This window comes from Linepithema humile, chromosome 6 (assembly GCF_040581485.1).
Source record: "Linepithema humile isolate Giens D197 chromosome 6, Lhum_UNIL_v1.0, whole genome shotgun sequence".
NCBI lineage: Eukaryota > Metazoa > Arthropoda > Insecta > Hymenoptera > Formicidae > Linepithema > Linepithema humile.
The window spans coordinates 28,938,456-28,960,136 of NC_090133.1; the positions used below are offsets into that span (position 1 = coordinate 28,938,456).

Here is a 21,681-nt window from a genome sequence, read left to right on the forward strand (position 1 = left end):
AGTTTTAATTAAAATTAGTAGAAAAAGAAGCACGGTTTTCTTTGTTATTAACTCCGTTGTCAAATTTTTATATCAGTATCAGTTTTGCTGAATAATCGAATCCTATCACACCTAATTAGTCTCCATTTGTTCCGCTACTTCCAATACGTAGAAGTCGTATAATTAATCGTCGAAGGACGAGCACGAACTTTGCGCGTCACATTGCCGTTCTTACGTATAATTCACGGTAGACGCGGACAAAGAAAGCAGGTTACAGATCGATAACGGCAACAATAACATACATTGTAATGTATTTATGGCGCAAGCGAGATATCATCTCTCTCGGTGAAGGGGGGGAGAGGAATTATAATATAGCGCCTGATGTTCGTGAAGCGCCGACGTAACGTATGTCGCGATCGCTTCGTGTCGTAATCGTTCGTCGTCAAAGCATGGATGTCATTATTAACAAAGACGTGGACGTTTTGTATTTCATTAAAGAGTTGCGATGACGCGAAGCGCTTACGAAGAAATATTTCATTCGCGAAACATGAGATGCTGTTGTACGCTGTTTTTTTTTTTTTTTTTTTTTTCATTCAAATAAGCAAGTTGTTTATCATTTTTAATTGCAAAAATAAAAGTATTGTATATATTTACAAACTTGCAGTATATTTGCTAACATTATTAAAATATTTTTAAACAAGATTCTGAAATATAATTGTGTTGTCAGAAGCGTAGAATGCTCTTAGTAAATTATTGTTTAGTCATTATTTACAAATTAAGAGGCACTAAGTATTTTTAAATACTTTATTAGTATCCATGTTTCGCGTTTATTGCATTCGATGCTGTGTGAAAGGTCGCTATCGCGTTTCGAATCGCGAAGGTTAATTAGCTTGACTCCCGTTGATTATTTGTTTGAAGATACATCTCGCGGTTGTACGATCAAGGCTGGCGCGTCATCGTCTCTCGATCGGGAATGCACGGAAGCGCGACAGCTTGATGGATGATCGCGACAAATCGCGACACGGATTATTCGTCTCTTCCGATCGCACGTTTTCTCGCACCTGTGTGCACGAAGAGGGAGATGACGTGTCTAAAGAGCCAATATGCTCACGATCCAGCTTAATCCTCGTTCTCCTCTGTCGTGATAACGGTTGTACGAGTCGCAAGTATCACAATCTGGCATCCCCCGATAAAGTCGGTCATAGCACAGCATGCGCGTCATTAATGTTGCACATTGCGTCTTCCACGGACGGTCATCGGCAAACGAAACATGACAGCCTCTCTGAAACGCGATATAAATTAATTTCTTATACCGAAGGAAGCGATGACATCGAATAATATATCCCAGTAAGTCATACACTTTTCTTTATTTTGATCATTTATTTTATTATCTCATACAATATCGAAGCAAATATATCTAAAAATAATTACCAGAATCCTAAAATTCCCAAGATTATATCAGATAATCGAATTTTGGGAAATAAAAATTTTTTATATAAAAAAGAGTTTATTAACTTTACTCGCTAATATCGTATATCAGTCACTAATAACGACATCGCAAAATAAAAGCCTGACTATAAATTTTAATTGATCAGCAGAAATATATATATATATAAAAGTGCTCGTGAAAGCGACATTCCCGCCGAGAAAGGACCTGGACTATCGAGAGATACTTCGAATCTCTTACACGGGTTCAGCATTATCGGAATAGAAAAAAAATATTACCGCTCGATCGCCGTCTGTCTTTAATACGAGACTCGCGCCTTTCGTCGCGGACGATCGTTCTCGGATAAAAGCCCCCTGTGCAGCACCCATGTCGGTCGAATCGAGATTGCATCGGCACGAGAGAAGGATCGTGTGTGCAGTTATCCACCGACGTGATGATGACGTGCGTGTGCCGGCCGGCAATTTAAAGTGCCATTTGCTTCCTGTGGTAGGGAACAACGGCCTCGTTTCGACATTCAGCGCAATGCCGTTAAGTATTTACGCGTAAACCGGCCTAATTGTTACAGCATAATGCGAAAAGTGACTCGCTAAGCAACATGCGTGAATACGTGACTCGTACAAAAAATAGAAAGGAAAGGAAGAGAAAGAGTTGGCGAAGATCGGCGATTCATATTAAAAATGGCTTGAAACGCAGTTCACGGTAGAGACAACAGAGACAAGTTTTAAAAATGTTGGGAAGCAATAGATTAGATTAAAATAACACAACATATATAAAATATTATAACGCGCTTCCATATCATCATCGCAAATATCATTGACGGTGCAAATAAATACTGACTTTTAACACTTAAAGAACTAACATTTGAAAAAATGTAATCAGCTTATTACAAATATATCTTACTGTATCTTATTGTATCTTATATTTCCGCGTTGCGGACAGATTGTGAAAATTTTTGTGTATGAAATGTTTCGTTTGCCGTACTAATTCTTGAAGCAAATCATGAGAATTAAATTCTATGTAAATATATAGAGCATGAAAACATTTAGTCATTGAGGTTAGCAATAAGATGATTAATTCACAAGCGTGTTACAACATTAAGTGTTGCGTTTACGTACAAATACACTATTGCTGTGGAAAAAAAAGAGAAAGAAAAAACGAAGATATAGATAATCAATGATTTATCTGAAAAAATCGAATATCATTGAAGCATGATGTAATCCACAGTGTACGCGCAGAACAATTCTTAAAAGAAACTGAAAAACAGGATGACGTTAAATAAATACACGATAAAAGATACACGATGATGCAGCAGATAAGATACGATTTGCCGAGTATCTTGCAGCATCTATCGTTTCTCGAATTACCGTATAGTAATTCACAATAAAACGAGCCTTGCGGATGCATTGAGACATGCGAGTGCATAGCCGATAGCATGCCTGGCCGTTGCCGCTGTTCTGATCAAGCGATGCAACGGATCCTGCGAAACTCGTTCGGTCCGGCACTGCCGGACAACTACCCGCGCAAATAAACTTCGCGAGTGCTGTAACTGTACGCGCGGCATAAGTGATACATACATTTGCATGGGAATTAACCACGCCAAGCCGCTGAATACGCTTTTATAGTACGTTACTGCTTTAATTTCCGAGTGGCGCCGTTCACCGTGGAAGGAATGTCTCCTCGAGAGCCCATCCTGTGTCTGGACAATCGTGTATCAATACATGACTCGATCTCGCTCATATGAGATAAATTGCAAAAGTGCAGCAAATCAGAATGATGGTGGTTTAAATTAAGAATCTCGAAATTATACCATTTATGTTTGTGCCAATGGAAACAATTAATTATGATTTGCAAATTACATTCCACAATCTTAATTTAAATAACTGAATTACATTTATCGTTTTTCGCAACGATATAACAATGTTTGATAATACATATCGTTATTGCTTATCGTTTAATTAATTTTTTGACAGCAATTGAGGTCTAAAGCTAAATTGATATTTTCAAATCATAATTGAAATCACATCCGTGATGAATAATTATCAATTATTAACGTTAACATCTAATCTTTTAATGGCCCGCGCGTGTGTTTCTTTTGAATATCTCTTTTAAAAAATCTATGAAGTAATAATTCACTATACTTTCAGAAAATATCTATTGTCTTTTTCATGAGAAATAACGAATACGCAATACTAAGATATGACTATTTCTGAAATAGCGAAGTGATAAATCACGACTATTGTGATATAAATCGTGCGAAGTTTATATTATTTTATACGCAATAATCATTCTCAATTTCATTTGTATAATAATTTCCGGGAATCGAGATCGCGCGTCGAAAGTCAACCGTCGATCTTTATTTTTAAATGTAACGTTAATTATATTTAATCGATATTATTACGTCAACTCTAAAGGAATTCATCATATTGTCGAGCCGGTCACACAATATTCAAGCACATTTGCGCCGTGACGGTGCATGGATAATTACGCTTATATACGGAACGTCGCGTGAATTAATCGCCGCATTTAGTTATCTGTCTCTGCATCTGATATTACATCGAATTACGCACGCCGCCATAATGCGTCTCTGTGTAAAACATAAACGAGACCCCGGATTCTCTCGCGGCGCCGATGAGAACGTGCCGCTTTGAATCGAAAGAGTTCACGCTGTGCGTGATGTATATATATGTTTGTGTACGTGTATATTTGTGTACGCGCGCGACCAATTGCAGACGATATTGCACGCCATGACAGAATGCTATCTCGCTCTCGAATCGCGAGGATCGACAAGACGAGGCTGGTGAAATCGCTCACCGCTTCTATCCGCCATCTCGATCTATCCTTCTCCAAACCATTTTTCTTCCTCTCTTTCCCCCATCGCCCGTTCTCTTCGTACAATTAGGGTTAATTAGCACGCGTAAGCGAGAAATCGCAATTGGAGCAGGCGAGTGTATGCGGTAGCAGTAGCAGCAGCGGCAGCATCACTCGCTCTCTCCATTCGACTTTCCACAAAATCGTCCTCGCTGGACTGCATGCCCGTGTGTCGTCACATTCCTCCTGTCTTTCTCTCGAGCAAGCATTGGAACCGATCTAATTTCGATAATTCCAGTTCCCGCTATACACGCAGAGAAGACTGGAGAAAAGGATTCGAATGTAAAGACTCTTTCCATACTTTTCTCGACGAAATAAATCTTTTTTTTATGCTTGATAAAAATAGAAAATAAAATTTTAGCTTGTAAATTATTTTTGTTTGAAAATAATTGTATTCAAAGATTTGCGATCACTTTTATGCCTCTGTGTGTATCCAAAGTCCAAACGAATCGAAAGTGTGTCGACTCTCGATACATATCTCATGACATTCCATTAGCCATTGTCAATTGTCAGCTATTGTCAATTTAAATAATAATTGGCGATTTCGCCCGTGCTGTATGTCCTCTTTAACACTTTCTTATGTTGAATAACGTCTCTTTCTGTAGGCGGTTAGAAAGACGACGAAAGAAGAAATTGCGGAGGTGTAATAGAGTTGCGTAAGAGGTGGAATGTAGATGCAATTCGCGCGAGCGCGCGCAGTGAGCCTTTAATTCCGAGATTCGAAAATATCCTCTATTATAACATTGTTAAATAATAATACGAGCAAGCGGTACGAGATTACCGTAATGTTTAGAATTGAATAGAGTTCTTTGCACAATTTCGAAAGTACGTGACAAATAAGAATATTTAAATTTTGATATTTTAACAAGAAAGTATTTATGCGCTTTATAAAACTTTCACTTCTATAAAAATTCCGGAAATCATAATCGTTTATTTTGTTTCGATGTACTTTAAATAAGATACTAAATTCTGTCATCATCACTAATTGAAAAATTGTCATATATTAAAAAATGTTTTATTAATATTTAATATACAAAAACTGCTAATTGCTGGTTATAAATAAATTACAGTCAGTTTATTATAGCTAATTGAGGAGAATATCTTGAGATAAATATGGCATGCAAATATTTTAATCGCACAGGAATTCCGAAAATTATACTATAGTGGCAGGGCAATAAATAAAAAATAGCCAGGCTGATTCAGTCGGGCGAAAATAATCAAAATCCGAATGATTCGAGAATCATTGTAGAAATCCGGCGGGCAAAATTGTCGTCATGCCGCGAGAAGGGCACGGCTCGCCGTGACTCATAGTTGCTGCATCTCCGCACGTGTATGCAATATTGATAAATAATTTATCGATGACTGGCGAATGAATAGAAAAAAAATATAGACAGAAACGCACGATTTACTATTGCGACAAACGCTTTTTTGCGACGATAAAAACGAAGATTTGTGTGCCTCGCAATCTTGGAAGTTTGGAAGGCAATTACATTTACATTCGTGACGCATATATTCAAGTGGTGATGTCGCGATAGTATCGACGTACGATTAAATGCATGCAACGCAATAAAATCTTATCAGCAATCGTAATCTTACGGGTCATCGCGTAAGAATCGCGAATCGTGTATTTGCACAATGGGCGACAGATAATGATTTTGATTTTAAAAAAATAGGCGCCGCTATTTACATTTTATGAAGATTGCGTTCTCGATATTTGACGTTGAATTTCTTAAGCCGAATAACATTTACTATCTTTCGACATAAAATTAATTTGTAAAATATTTCTCGGCCATAACATTTTTTATTTTAGATTCCTAAAATCTCCACAATCCAGAAATCTCGATAATTGTCTCTATGGTGACGTCTCTATGGTGATTTTTATTATTTCTTGACTAAAAATTGATATGTTTCAATATTTTTTAAAATTATTTCTGCATGCAAATTTAACAAAATATATTTATGTGACATTTGCTCAATGCATATTTAAAGAACTCAGTCATATGAATGAATTGTAATGCTACAATCATCTAATTTGTGTCACGTTTGATGTCTCGACAACAAGGACACAAGTCTAGGAGACGTGCTAGGAATACAGATCTGTGTAAATTCCGATAGTTGCGCAGAAAGTCAAGCACTTGACATGTTTTATCAAATGCGATAAGATTAATAGATCTTTTAATTATTATTAAAATACTATTTGTTTTCCTTTTCTATTTCTCTAAAAATTTAAATTAATTGAATTAAATATGTGGATTATTACACAAAAGAAAATTAGTTTAATGTTGGAAATATTAAACACATTGCAACATAAATTGATATTCTTGACTTTATCTTTATCTTTCATTTTATATTTTTTCTAAAAAGTAAGGATTATTGGATACAATAAAAGGAGTTAAATGTTATCGAGATAAGCGAGTATCCAGCTAGAAAAATATGTGTTAGTTTGCGCGTGACATTTATTTTAGCCACAAAATAAAGTAGCAGCAAAAACTGTGATACCGCGGAGCCAAACTTTGTGAGGCCATATTTTCGGTTTATTATTAACCTCCTTTCACTTGATCATTAACAACACGTCGGCTGTATATCAGAGTAGCTTTTAAATCCCCGACATCACTGGCGTTAGTATCTATTGTAAATTATGTTTAATTTCATCTAAGTCTCTTTTACGTCACTATAGGCACGTGAGGTCTATCATTAACTCACTTCGTCGACAGCTGTCTTTCTCATAAACATTGTTTCTAACTTTTAACTTAAATATAAAAATGTTACAGTTGTATTATTAATTTGTAATAATTGTATTATTATAAATTTTAATTGTAATTGTATTATTTTTATTTGACGATAACAAAAATAGCGTACACAGTGAGTCAAAACCGTTTTCAGAAAATTGTAGTCCAAAAATTGATTTATTTCACTGAATTATTAAGAAAAATTTAGACGTATCTGCGGCAAAAATATCTTACAAGAAATTAAAAAAAAAATTTTTTTTTTAATAAACGCTAAACGTAACGAAAGGATTATATTGGACGATTGGCGATTGCGTCGATTCGAGCGCGTTCGTTCCGAGCAATTTGCGTACCGGCCGGCCCGTTGTTGTGCGGGATTGCTAATTCCAAACGGGACGATAAGAACCGGGATCTGAATTAAACGGGAACGAAGTGGCATCACGCTGGCGAGTTGCACTTTCATACGCAATTGCGTGGATACGCCGGTTTATCAGGCTTAGCACTCGCATGAAAGCAGATTAAATAAAGCTATGCTAATTAGCGATCCCTTGAACGAGCGATCGGCTCACTTTAATCTTCGCGATGACGCATATATGCATCACTTATAAATACTAGGTGAAATTTCTTAATGATTTTAACGGATCTTACAAAAGCTATCAGTTATGTATTTTTTTGTACATGACAGAATTATATTTTCACATTTTGCACAGAGGATTATTAGAAGTTATAATCTATGGTATAAAAATACTTGAAAAACATTAAATTTATTTTTTACTGATAAGCTAATTTAATAACTAAACATGAATATAAAATAGATAATTTCAATTTTATCTCTCATTTTTGTAACGTAAAAGAAAAATTTCATGTAACTCTTTATTCGTTGAATCTATTTTCTTACAAATTTATCTTTCTAAATTTCTTTCATTAATTTGACGAGCTTTGACTAAGAAATTTTCCTGCAAAAAATGATCTCGAAAGAATCAAGGAGACGAGATTTTGCGCCATGTCGTTTGTGTCGTGCGAAAATCGCGCTAAAGGCACATAAATCCGGCGATTAGACACTTTTGGCGTTTAATCGCCGGCGCAATTACGACAGCATCGCGATATTACGCGTCGTACGAAGAAACGGTGTGCTTCATTGAGGTTGCCTTATCTTCATGAATATATCTTCTCATCCCTTCGTCTAACAATATCCTTGCGTTACGAAAATTCGAAAGGTTTAATGTTTCCGAGTGGTTTAATTAGATATGTTGTAAGATTTCTCTGTGCAAAATATAAACTCTCTCTTTTTATTAATTAAATAATTATTAGTTTTGCGCGCATCTATTATAAAGTAAAGTTTTAAATAGAAAGAGATCGATATGAAGGCACAATTCTTAAATTAGTATAAATTTGCAATTTAATCTCTTGAAATAAATTTTTTTAAAGCTTATAAATCTTATTCTTGTATTTTTTTGAAAGAGAAGAAGCGATGAATTATGTTTTTTCTCTTGCTTTATCTCTTTACTACTTATAATGACAGAATATTTATTAATATATACTTTAAATCAACATAATCATTGGTAGAATTTTTATTCTATAAAATACTCGCGAGATATTCGAGGATATTGTAAATTCGAGGAATGACGACATCGCGGAGCAACGCCTGGCCTGGTAGGATCTTCGTGGAAAATCCTAGGTCGCGGCCGAGCCTGATCTCGGGAGAGTCGCCATCATCGCCTAGGTTTGTGGCACGGTAGGGCGGGAGGGAAGGATGAGGCTAGACGAGGGGGAACATCGTTGGGCAGAAGGTGCCCGAGGTGGTCAAGGAAGAGGGAGGAGGTTAGATGGAGCGAGGTGCAAAAGGTGAAAAACGGTTTGCCATCAGCATAACCGGTTCCATGTATCCCCGAGCGGGTCTCGCGCTTTTGCTCTTTCTCTTTCTTTCTCGATCTGCGAGAGCTTGGCCTGATCCGGCCAACGGGGTTTCGCCCGACAGGGTCGCTCGCTTTCCTGATGATAGTCGAGTACTGGCTACCGGTGGCCGGGTGTCCTTACACAGTTAAGGACGTTATCTCGTTCTCTGCCCTAAATTCCACCGGCGATCATACCGCAAACTGCCTTGTAGATTTTGTTTTGCACGATCCCGACAACGTTTCAAATTCTGACGAACAAATCATCCGTTCTCTTCGAGGATAATGATTCCGCAATTGTTGCAGTTGAGAAATTGTTCAAGTATTCTGACTAATTTGCCATTTATTAGCCATTTTTTAATATTAAATATTAGATTACACAAATTGAAATTTTGATTTTCTCGTACATAAAGTTGCATCAATATTTTCTGAGAATAAGATAAATTCTAGTCCAAGCAAACTTCTTGAAAGACAATAAAAAAATATATAAATTATTCACTGATGACGAAACTTGCGGTTCTCGATTGACACTAACAACAATCGATTTTTGTTGCAGATTCAGCCGTCAGATCGAGGAAGAAGGCGGAAGAAGAGTTTCGGCGACTTTCAACGTCGTCGTCCAGGATATCGTCGATCACGCAAGGATGATGACGACGATAATGCAGAGCTGCAGCGGCGGCGGGCCATCGCGATGCATGCGGCGCACCTTCGTCCTCATATTTGCCTGGGGCCTATTAATGATCGCGGCGGTGCAGTTCCGTCATCTGGAAAACCGAGCACTGCGTCAGGACGGCGGCCCCACGGCCGAAGAAATTGGCAACCTAGAAGTTGACGGCACCGGAAACGACCGTACTCGTAATTTCGCTGGTTTAAGTTTGCCTCGATACCTGTTGCAGAGATCGTCGCTAAGCGATCTTTCCAATTCTGGCAACGGCGCCCTGCTGACCACGCTGACCACTTTAAAAAACCGGCTGGATGCCGCGACGAGCAGCCCGCTCGAACTGGAGCCATTACTGGATCGAAGACCGGCCAAGACCGAGGATCAGCTAATCGAGGAGATCGCCGAGCGGATGCCTAGTCTACCGTTGGGCGACTGGTCCGCCAGGAACGGCAACGGCAATCGGAAGCGCGGCAACAACAGTTGCGCGCGTTACCCGCAGATCTACGATCTGGAGTTCAACAATGTCTACTGGCAGACGTTGCGCACCAGCAACGGCACGTTCCAGTTCTTCGGCGCGTTCTACGACAATCGGAAGCTGTCGAAAATTGGCCCGGCGGTGCGAATTGTCGGCATGATCGATCGAATCGAGCCGACCGTAAAGACGTACTGCCAGTTGTGGTACGACGGCGAGAGCGAGCCACGTATCGTCGAGACGTTCGAGTACAAGTACATCTGGTACGCGAAGTGGGGCAATTACAAACAGGGCATCTACCAACCGTACGTGATTGCGTGCCAGGTGCCGCCGCAGGCGGTCACCGCCAACAAGCCGCCGTCATCCGTCTCGCTGGTGGAAAGACGCTGCGACGCGGCGAGCAATCATCTGCGAGTGATCTACAACAAGCCCGAACGGAAGAAGGACTTCGCGGTGTGCGTGAAGGGCCTGGACTTCCTGCACGAGGACCTGTCGGTGCGGCTGATCGAGTGGATCGAGTTGATTCACCTGCTGGGCGCTGACAAGATCTACTTTTACGAGCTACAGGTGCATCCAAACGTGACCAAGGTGTTGCGCCACTACCAGCGTCTGGGTATGGTGCACGTAACCCCGTTAACCTTGCCCGGCGGCCAGCCGAACGTACCCGCGTTCCAGCACATGTACCTCACGAAGCGGACGAATCACAAGCGGCAGAACGAGCTGATACCGTACAACGACTGTCTGTACAAGCACATGTACGAGTATGAGTACATCGCGCTGCTCGATGTCGACGAGGTGATCATGCCCGTGAAGGACGCGACCTGGCGCGAACTGATGCGCCGCGTGCTGCCGAAGGCGCTGCAGATACGGAACGAGACGCGCGCCTCGTACAACGTGCGGAATGTCTACTTCCTCGACGACCTGCTGCACTCGCACGGCTACTTCAAGGACATACCCAAGTAAGTAAAGGTTGCCCACTCTCGTATCGTCGATCGGCTCGTAAAACAAATACGTAGGTCGAGCGTTGTTGAATTATCTTTGGTCAGATTTACACAAAAACTACAATCATTACGTAAGATTGAATAAATATTGGATGATTTTATCGAGAAAAACAGGTACAATGACATACAATGCGCTTTTTTTTATAATGTTTTTTAGCATTATTTATTATATTTTTAGGATTTCTTGTAATTTTATAATTGCAATTATTTTGTGACTTGAAATCTTCGATTGATTGATTGATGCATATTTTTTTCAAGTTAAATTAACTTGTTATGCTTTTGAAAATTTTTTGTGTTGTTTCTTTTTTAATGAAGAGTACTAATTTGAATAAATATTGGATGAATCGTCAGCCGGAGAAAATTAATTAAATAGGAACAAGTAGGTAAGTTGAACTTAAATAAATATAAATGTTGATTGATTTTACTTTAATTTATTTAATATCATTAACTGCAAAAAATTGATAAAATTTGAAAAAGTAGGTAAGTTGAGTTTAAATAAATATTAAACATTTGAATATTATTTTGATAAATCTTTATTAGATATTGTTGAAATAATTGATTGTTGGAAGTTGAAAAATTATCGCTATCAACGTTTTGTTGCAAGAGAAGGAAGATTCCAAATTTAACATGCAATATATAACTAACTCCGGTAGGTTCTCTTCTAACATTGTCCGTCTCGGGAAATTTGAATTCGCGAAAGAAGTGCCATTCTTGATTCGAATATCCTCCTCCTCGTAGGTACATGCACATGCTGCAGCACGTCTATCGCTCGAAGAACTTTACGAAGCCGAACCAGTACATCAAATGCTTCCACAATCCGGAGCGCGTGGTCACTCTGCACAACCATTTCCCGCTTGCGTGCCTGGGCGCCGGATGCACCAGCTATCCGATCGAGACCGAAGACGCGCAGCTCCAGCACTACCGCGCCGACTGCGTGCGCTCGCTGAAGAAGTCTTGCGTGGAGTACCGCGAGAACAGCGTGATCGACACGACGATCTGGCGTTACCGGGACAAACTGACCTCTAGGGTTACCGACACGCTGAAGACGCTCGGCTTCTTCGGCTCGAGATAGCGCTGAAGATCTCGATCTCTTCCTCTTTTCCTTTCCTCCCTTATCTCTCTCTCTTTCTCTTAAGATTGGTGTTTACGGGATGACAGCAGAAGGCGAGACGCAGACGTGAAACTATCAGCGGGAGGTAATTGCCAGTGCTTGATTGGAGATTTAATCGAAGAGATAATCGAGATAAGTGTGACTGGTTAGAGTGGATTCATCTCTAGTGACAGCATAATATCGCTTCTTGATCGCTCGTACGCGTGAAGAGAGAGCTCGCCTTGATTTTTATCCGGCAAAGTGCACTTGAAGTGTCGATATTTTCTATCTCAAGCTCACTTTAGATGGTCCACAATTTGCGATAGAATTCGAGATAAAAGCGAGCGATTTAAGCGATAAAATTGTTCGTATCTTATCAGAGATGAAGAGGAACATAAAGATAGAAGCGGTAATCGTTTGGACGAATCAATACGGAACATACATATGTTGTCTAAAATAGAACGGGGCGTATGAAAAACGGGATTTGCACAGAGATAAAGTTTTTTCTCTTGCTACACGATCAGTAGCTTTTTGTCGAAGCTAACAATTCTATCTAAAAGACCATTGAGCGCGAATTCATATTCCGCAGTCGGATAAAGCCGCGAGCGATTTACTCGGGGAAACCATTACGCATCGATTTATGCGAGTCGTATTAACGGGGTGGTATTCGAAACGCAGGAATTATTTCCCAGCTGAATGCAATTGCGGTTTCGCGTCGACGACAAGCCGACGCGATTGCGACAAATCGCGAATCCTCATCGATTCCACACGGCAAGCCGGAATCACGTTCGTGAGAAAACTGCAGTATTTTCTTTTTCCTTTTATGTAAATAATTTATTCTAAGTCTCATGCTCAACGTGAAATATACTAAGTCTACGATTGATCGATAGCCATAGCGATGATACAATGAGGAAATGCAACGGATCGGTAAACGTATTCTGTGATTGTGCATAGTTTCAAATTCGATGAAATTGAAGATACGGAAGTGATGTTTTAATGAAAAATTTAAAGAAATTATGAAAAATTAATATGAAGTAGGAGAATTAAGTGCCTTATGTTAAAAACATATTTATGTGATAAGATACATGAAACTTTTCTCACTTAATTTAATTATTAAGGAATATTTTTTGGGAATGGATGTTGGAAAGTATCGTTATACCGTTCCGATGACTGAAACGCTGTGAGGTATAAACGTTGGTATAAATTAAGTCTATTTTTAATTAATCCTCCGCGATCGCGAGGTCTGTAGATTTTTCAAAAACAGAAGCCGGAAACCACGATGAGTGAAAAAATAAAGAGAGAAATAAGATAGCAGCGGAATAGAATCACATTCATATGATACAACGGCTACTGAGAGAGTAAATTTTATCTTGCAGCGTATTTTTTTTTTGTTTTTTTTTTTTTTTAGTACTTACATTTTTAATATTTCTATTTAATGCCAAATACTCGAAATATTGTAGCATGTAATTCCACTGGCGAAATATTTCGAATATGATGGTTATCTTCGCCAATTTTTGTCGATTACTTCGCGATTTCGCAGGATTTTTTTCTTTCCTTATGGTGAACCTCGATCGCTTTCTACACGATGAGAATCGATCGTCTTTTACGACCGGCGTAAGCGTCGCTCGTAAAAACGAGAGGGCGATTCATGTTGCACCATGCAACGTATCGACATAAAAAAGACTATTGTAGATAAGAATCAATAAAAGTCGTAAAAGTCGACACGCATGATGTCATTGGTCTACACGCAAAGATAAAACAATATTGCGCTCTTTATAGTAAACCTTTGCCGCTTTTATAACCGGAAACACCGGTAAATGAAATGGTATCTTTTACTTTTAAATAACGTTTATATAATTAAACGTGTAATTCTTTTTTTTTGCAATATAACTCACGGGCAAGCTCTCCTAATCAGCTTATTTTATTTAATTTACCAAAAATCTGTCCTAAATCTGTCAAAATTATCCTAAAAATTTGAGCTATCAGGAATCTAGACTGATATTCTTGCGTGACCAATATATACTTATGCGCTGTGTTACGGGACGAAAATTTTTCGTCTGTTGTAATAATCCTCTGTATATATTTATAAATATCTACAAGCTCTGTTGGAAAAATAATAAATGATTATAAGAAAGATGTATAATCCTTGATATCCCGTAAATGATTCAGCTATGTGGTCAGAAATTTCCATCCGTACATCATTATCGTGGTGCACACATTATATCGCAATTTATGGTCAAAAGATATCATGAAAGTTATTATTAGAAATTAAGCAATTTTAATGTCGTCAATGTTGCAGAATATTATCTTTGTTTCTTTTACTTTATTACTTTTATACTTATATTATTTTATTGCTTTGTTTATTTACTTTATTACTTTTACTTTATTACAATATATATATATTGATTTTAAAAATTTGAAAAAAAATATTTGCGAAATTATGAAAAGGAAGATATTTTATTCAACTTAACCAAGAAAAAGCTTGATCAAAAGTTCGTACAATCGGAAAAAATGATGTAATTTTGATACATTACATAGATCTGTGTCAATTGCTTTAATCATTGCTTATCACGATGACGTGTACAATATTCAGAATCGCGTATAGTGTATGCGCCGGATCTAGGCGCGATCGGCGTCAGTGTCATTTCGGGACGGTTGTTGACTTATCAGGCGCGTGTCCAAATTGTCGCCTATTATCAATGTGATGTGAGCCGGCACGCCGCTCGACATACGTCGAGATAATCGATGGCGATTGTAACGTAAGCTTCCGACAACCAAGCCAGTGCATTTCATTTGGTAACATACGATGCCAAGAGAAATTTCGAAATGTACAATTGACATTAACGTTTATCTCATTCATCTAAATTTTTAGAAACATTTCTTGACATGGAATAATACAGTTTTGTAAATGTAAAATTAGTTTTATGATTTCTCTAATTTTGCATATAAACAATTTTTTCAAATTTTTAAAATCAATATATATATATATATGCGATAATAAAGTAAAAGAAACAAAAATAGTATTCTGCAACATTGACAACATTAAAAATATGTTAATTTCTAATAATAACTTTTATGATATAAGTTAATTTAAATTTCATTGCATCAATTTATATTAATTTTAATGGATTTTAATTGAATTTAATTAAACAAGGAACGTTAAATTCTAGGACAAAATTTTCAAACTATTATAGCGATGCATAAACAGCTTTTGTAAGTTCAAATTTTAATCCTTTGTGTTTCAATATTTTTGAGTTTAATTTTATTATAAAATATAATATAGTAGAATGTACGTGACTTGAAACAGATATCAATTTAGTAGTTCAGTGGCTTTGAAAATTACCAATGTGTTCACAACAAAAGATTACGTTGTCGGAAATATCCAACATACATCCGTAACGAAAAATTGCAATGCCGGAAATGTTACGATCACAAAGGATTAATTAAGAAAATATTACATGGCAAATATGGATTGTTTTAAATTTAATATTGAAAATGGATAAATTTATAATTTATTAATGCTTGTTAACACTATTTAATTACATTTCAGGTTTGTTAATAGTTTTTTACGTTATATATTTATTACGTTATTTTATAGTAGCTTTTAGATATTATTATTTAAATGATAATATATAATATTGCTTCTAAATTTTCTCACACGCAAACTTGACAATTAAGACGGTTTGCCGACTGAAAGTATTGTAGCACAGATTTCTTCGTCATTCAATGAAATTACAGACACCGATAAATCAGGTGACGGGAGATAACTGACGAGAGTAGCCTTCTGAAGGTACACAAAGTTTGCTGATCAATCTATTATTTTCCAACTTTGGACAGAAAATTTAATTTAATACAAAATTTATAAGTCTAATCTTAATATTTTCTTCATTTTTTATTTTAAGAAAGTTACGCGATTAAATATTTTAATAAATAAAATATTGAATATTTTTGGCATATAAGAATCTTAATTATTCTTTGAAAAGAAAAAAAGAAAAAAATTACGTGATTAATTCTTATATAAACATTTGCTTCCACCCATTCTTCAGCGATTAAGATTTAAAATTTTAAAGGCGTTTTTTGTTAATTGTTGAAAAACGCTCGCGCGATAATTATCCGCGTGTCGCGCGCATCTCATCGATCCTTCTTCTTTCTTTCTCTCTCCTTCTCTCTGTAAATAACCGCGACTAAAAATAAAACGCCTTCGCGTTGCCGACTTCGCGGAGAAACGTGCTGCGCAATGTGCCTCTGGTATCCCGTTCGAAACTGTCACCGCGGGCGAATTTACATGATCGACGATCTCATGTTTATTCATGTAACCCCCGCACGGTCCAATTAATACACGCCGTTGCGATAATTACTGACGCTGGACGTATATTCGCCCCGGCGTCTATTGCGGCCACATAAGCGCAACGCTTACGCGCCCAATACCGCGTTATTTATTGAGACTCGTCGAAGTGTTGCAAGTGTTTTTATTGTCGATAAAATACATATTTTTAGTACTAAATATAAAAAAATAGACTGATTATGATACTTTAATAAATATAGCATCAGTTGTTTTAAATTCTTGGCGTTTTTAAAATAAAAAGAAAATATATATACTACATATAATAAAAATGTTTTTTGATTTTATCGCTATTTAATACGCGATACAAAACGCATTTTGCAAAATATTTTATAAAATTGTATCTATTTTTTTAATTAAAATTAAGTTTTTATTAAATTTTTTGAATGGAGCACAAACTAATTAGTGAATGATAAAAAATGAGAAAGAGGATAATTGTATTAGTTGCTAATTTTATTTCTTTGCATATTTGTTTTTGCAATAAAGTTCAGAGAAAAATATAGAGAGACTTTTGAAATAACTTCACATAAATGCATAATGTTATTTGACTCACTAAAAATACAAATGGACTAAATTCTCGCATAAAATGCACTTCAAGAAAAATAAAGTTAAATTTATTGCATTAAAAAAAAGTGGACTTGATTTTATAAGATATTGTGCAAAATGTCTACTTGTATTATATAGTGATAAATTTAGAAAACACTTTTATTATACACAAAACATTTTTTTTAAAAGGTAATGGAGAAACTTTCTACATATTTAGTTTAAAATCTGTTTGTAGTTTATAAACTGAGTTTTATCTAGTCATATTTTAAGCTGTTTATTTATGGTAAAAAGTAATGCAATTATATGCGCGAATTTTACAAAAGTATTACGTCAAATATTTTTTTATTCAAAGAGAATTCAGAGCTGAACAAGCATTCGTGTAGATTCAATTGAGTTGATAATAATTTCTTGAATTTTAATACAAGAACTTCTTCAATAAAATTAGTGAAACGTGTATCAAATGGTAAACATGAAAAAGTCAATTCTCCAAGACTGGTTTTTAAGACTTCCTTTTTTTGTGGCGCAAAAGTACATGGCATACTGATGCTATGTAATTCCGTTTGCAAAAAAGATCGAGACTTTGAGAATAACCCATCGTACCTCGTTACAGCGCGATCTCGTTATTCGCATTATCTATTATTTGGCTAAAGTCCATTGCTAAAGCCCATGGCTAAAGCCCATTGCGTACAAATTTACATTTAAGTACACGAAAGCGTATCGTAAATATATACACGCGTTTCAGCAAACGAGCTCGAGAAAAATACATATAAATGCTACGAAGTATGCGGAGTATACTTTTATATCAATTTTGGAGTTAGGCGAAAATTCGTAATCGTTTACATTATTCAAATTTGCCGAAAAAGCAACGTTTGTGTAATAAATAAGTCAGCTCACGCTGCATTCAATTTCTCAATTTTCGCGCAATAGTCTTCGAGATTCTAGCCATGAGTGATTCCGCGAACGCCTTGCCTCCACCTTTGCGTTGCTCACCGAACAAAATTTCGACGCTGGGATAAATTTGGAACAGCCGCCTCGCGGATGCGTGTAATTCAGCCGCGTTCCGCGTTTTCTGCTTTAGTTTCGTGTCGAGGAACATGCGAGAATCACGGGCGTATTATTATGATGAGGTTCGGAAGTCGCGAGCGGGTATTCGCGAGTGAGCGCGATATTTGCGCGGTGCTAAAAAATCCTTCGGGGCTGTGAAGAATCGTCTCACGGCGTCGAAATATTCGGGAAACGATCGAAAGAATAATATCCTCCTTGACCTTATGATTGGGATAGACTACAATTATCGGTAGTTCCGATCGGTAGCTTGAAACATGTGCCGCTTTAAATAACTGTCGCATCTACGCGTCTCTGGTGGAATTTTATAATTCTTTTTTAATTTTTCCGTTTTGTTTTAAATCGACTAATTTTAATAAACAATATGATTGATATAAAATAAATTAACTTTTAAACAACGGGCAGCTTTTACTATTTTTATCATTTCTTTCAATATTTATAATTAACAGCTCCCGTTTTTTAAAAAAGTTAATATAATAAGTTTTAATTTAACATCTCATTGGTTTTCTAATATGAGAATCTATATTTTTATTCACACGTTATAAATTGAGAATTACGCTGATATTTTAGAGGAAAAATCGATTTTCTCGATTAATTAAGTAATAGTGACCCATAATGAATTTATCAACAAAAGCGTACAAACGAGTGTCAATGATAACAATGATAACGCGTTTTCGGGCACAACATCGTGTGCAACAAAAGAGAGCTCGCTGCCGATTCAGTATCGATCGACGACCGGTAAAATGGATAGATACCGAAGAAACGTGTCGCATTAAGGCGAATTGCCCGTGCGAGAGGAGACGAACGATCCAAATGAATACGAAAACAGATTGCTCAAACGAGTGATAGTATCGGGCGGGTTACACAACGACGCAAGCATTTTGTTGCAATTTAACCGTAAATCGTTTTATTCAGAAATACGTGACAATATGTTCGATAGTTTCTCATTAACGATACACAGGGTGTTTGCGTCGAAAAATGACAGTGTTCGTCAGTGCATACTCATATAATTAATACAAGTTATTTATATAATTACATTTTTGGAAAATAATGACAATACGCTTCGAAATATATAAAATATGTGAGTTTTGCAAAAATTGGTGTGAAGCTTCTGTATTGCGTATCTAACCTAAAAAAAAAAAAAAAAAAAAAAAAAAAAAAAAAAAAAATACATAGGTACGTAACAAAAGTAATATTTTTCATTTAATTGTTCGTAACATTACGATCCGATATTGCAGTTGCAACACGTGTGCACAGTTATTTATTTACGGTATGGCGATTTGATATTACATCCGCGTGGAATTCAGCAAGAGTCGGAAAAATTATTTACGAGGCTCTTCAATTTTACAGTAGAACTCTATTTGCCAGAGAGTCGAAAATCGACGAGATATTAGTCACATATGCTCGCTCTTTCCGATAGATACGTAAATTCTATTTCCTTGGATTTTTATAGATTTTCAATTGAGATCCGGGTTTATATTCAAAGGTTTATCGATCGAACGGATTCCTGTAAATTTCTTCGACGTCCGATTCTTTTCCGTAAACCCATTTTTTAAATAAAAATTTTCACAATAATCCAAGTCTTAACTGTATTGATCTTAAAATTTTACGATAAACACTTGAAATTTTGGAATTGGAATACTGAATTCAACAACTACACCGATAAACTTATTGCGCGCGATCAGAGGAAATCTAATTATCAGCAATTAAAGCTAACTGACGAGGACGAAGCGCGATGCTGTGCTCGCTATGTAAATGGGGAATCCAATAAGACGATACCCGACGCGGAGCGAGTAGAGAGAAAATGCCGCGTGCGCGTACGGAGGTATTTGACCCGATGGAAGTAGAGAAACCGTCAAGATGCATCAAGTTCCTACGACTGCTGTGGAAATTCAGCAGATGCGTCTTTTCTCACGTGACGTTGATCTCCTTGGTGGTTGCTTATTGTCTAATCGGCGCGTATGCCTTCGAGTCACTGGAGGCGAATCACGAGAGGGAGGTAAATCGCGGATACATTGATAAAAATTCCAGTTTTAAAATATATACAGCGGTTAGCTATTTATTAGATTTGAAATTTTCTCTATTACAAGACAAAGATTGATTTTTTTTCAGTATCATACAAATCATCTTTTAACAAATATTTTCTTGTTACGCTTTTACATTTCTAAAATTTTCTTTTACATATAATTAATATTACCGATTAGATAAGTATTTATCTAAATTTTCATTAACATAAATTATTTTATCTCAGAATAATTTATTTATATGTATTTATATGTATTTATATGTATATTTATTATTTTATTGAATAATTATCTACATTTATTCCATTACGTATGTATATTGTGGTGAATTATTTTCGACTTATGTATTTTAATCTTTTTATTAATTTGCTATTAAATATGTGGAATATATTAATTTTTATTAGTTTTATCAGAATTAATAATTTAGCCGTTAAAATGACGAGTGATTTATCTCACATAATTCCAGTATCGATCGAAATTTACTGAATTTAACTCGACATCAAGAGCAAAAAGGGGTACACAGACAAATAGTTTCCTCCACATCGAATATTCCACGCTCGTGTCAATGAATTATTGACTTGGCGTCGAGCATCGCGACGCCGAGTAAGTGCATCGTTCTTCACCTGTGCACTCTCTTTGCAGGTGAAGAAGAGTATCGAGAGTATACGAGAGAACGTTTCAGAAAATCTATGGAAAATCACGAAGGATTTCGACGTGTTGATTCGCGAGAATTGGACGCAGAAAGCATTGAGCGAGTTGAAGGTATGAGTTGCATTTTTATTTTTTAGATCACACTATTAGCAAGTTTTTTTGGATCGATATTTTGCTCCATAAAATAGAAATCACACTTACTTTTATAATATTTCGCATTAAGTCAAATATTAAATTATAACATTAAATAATGCGAGTAAATACTAAATATTTATCTTTTATATTGTTGTATTTAATCTGAGAGAAAAGGCTATCTATTTATAATACTGCGTGATTGTAGGAATTCGAGGGTATCCTTCTGAAGAAGATGACGAAGGAAGGATGGGACGGTAGCGAGGAGGAAAATAATCTTCAGTGGACATTCGCTGGCGCTCTCTTCTATTCCATCATCGTCATCACAACAATTGGTGAGTCGATAGCTGAAGTATTAGTAAAATTGTTGACAGAGTATAAAAATAGAGAAAAAGAGATAAAGAGAAAAATATTAATAATTTAATGGAGTCTATTTTGTATCCGAAAATCACCAACAAACGCTGTCGATGTTTTTTACTACAATTTATAAAATTACGAGTAAACATAATTTATCTTTTTCTTTGTTTCTTTTTATGCATTTATTTAACATTCTGGCACTATGTCTTTGTGTTGAAAAATGCATGTAATCGATTAGTAGCCAGATATTCGAATTTCATGCTATTATGTGATTACGATATCACTGATAATCTTTCAAACAGAATCTGATGCACATCCTATTGTAATAATCAAATAGTCAAGCATTAATAATTTCGTGGAAAATTTATCGAGTCGCGCTTACAATAAATCACGCATATCGTTTTATTTAAGTTAACTGTCGATTCGAAAAA

The 21,681-nt window shown here is 36.4% G+C and overlaps 1 protein-coding gene and 2 long non-coding RNA genes across 13 annotated transcripts in view; 1 reads left to right on the forward strand and 2 right to left on the reverse strand.

Moving 5' to 3' along the window:
- LOC105671360 (uncharacterized) overlaps positions 1 to 21,681 on the forward strand; it is a 62,884-nt gene that overhangs the window by 26,911 nt on the left and 14,292 nt on the right. For 2 of the 11 annotated variants that reach the window (XM_012365450.2, XM_012365451.2), the window contains exons 2-3: positions 9,469 to 11,004; positions 11,785 to 14,270. In XM_012365450.2, the coding sequence (XP_012220873.2) occupies positions 9,469 to 11,004; positions 11,785 to 12,118 (1,870 nt within the window). In that variant the 3' untranslated portion in view covers positions 12,119 to 14,270. Of the gene's footprint in view, positions 1 to 1,130; positions 1,327 to 9,468; positions 11,005 to 11,784; positions 14,271 to 17,297; positions 20,086 to 20,752; positions 20,873 to 21,101; positions 21,229 to 21,681 lie in introns of those variants that run through there. The other 9 variants (XM_067357727.1, XM_067357726.1, XM_067357722.1 and 6 more) reach the window with 9 other exon arrangements.
- LOC137000609 (uncharacterized) lies at positions 770 to 1,971 on the reverse strand. Its single transcript, XR_010890885.1, has 2 exons — positions 1,705 to 1,971; positions 770 to 1,261 (listed from the first exon to the last, which is right to left on the reverse strand). It is a non-coding gene; the product is annotated as an uncharacterized lncRNA (long non-coding RNA).
- On the reverse strand, positions 9,248 to 9,941 carry LOC137000605 (uncharacterized). Its single transcript, XR_010890879.1, has 2 exons — positions 9,800 to 9,941; positions 9,248 to 9,676 (listed from the first exon to the last, which is right to left on the reverse strand). It is a non-coding gene; the product is annotated as an uncharacterized lncRNA (long non-coding RNA).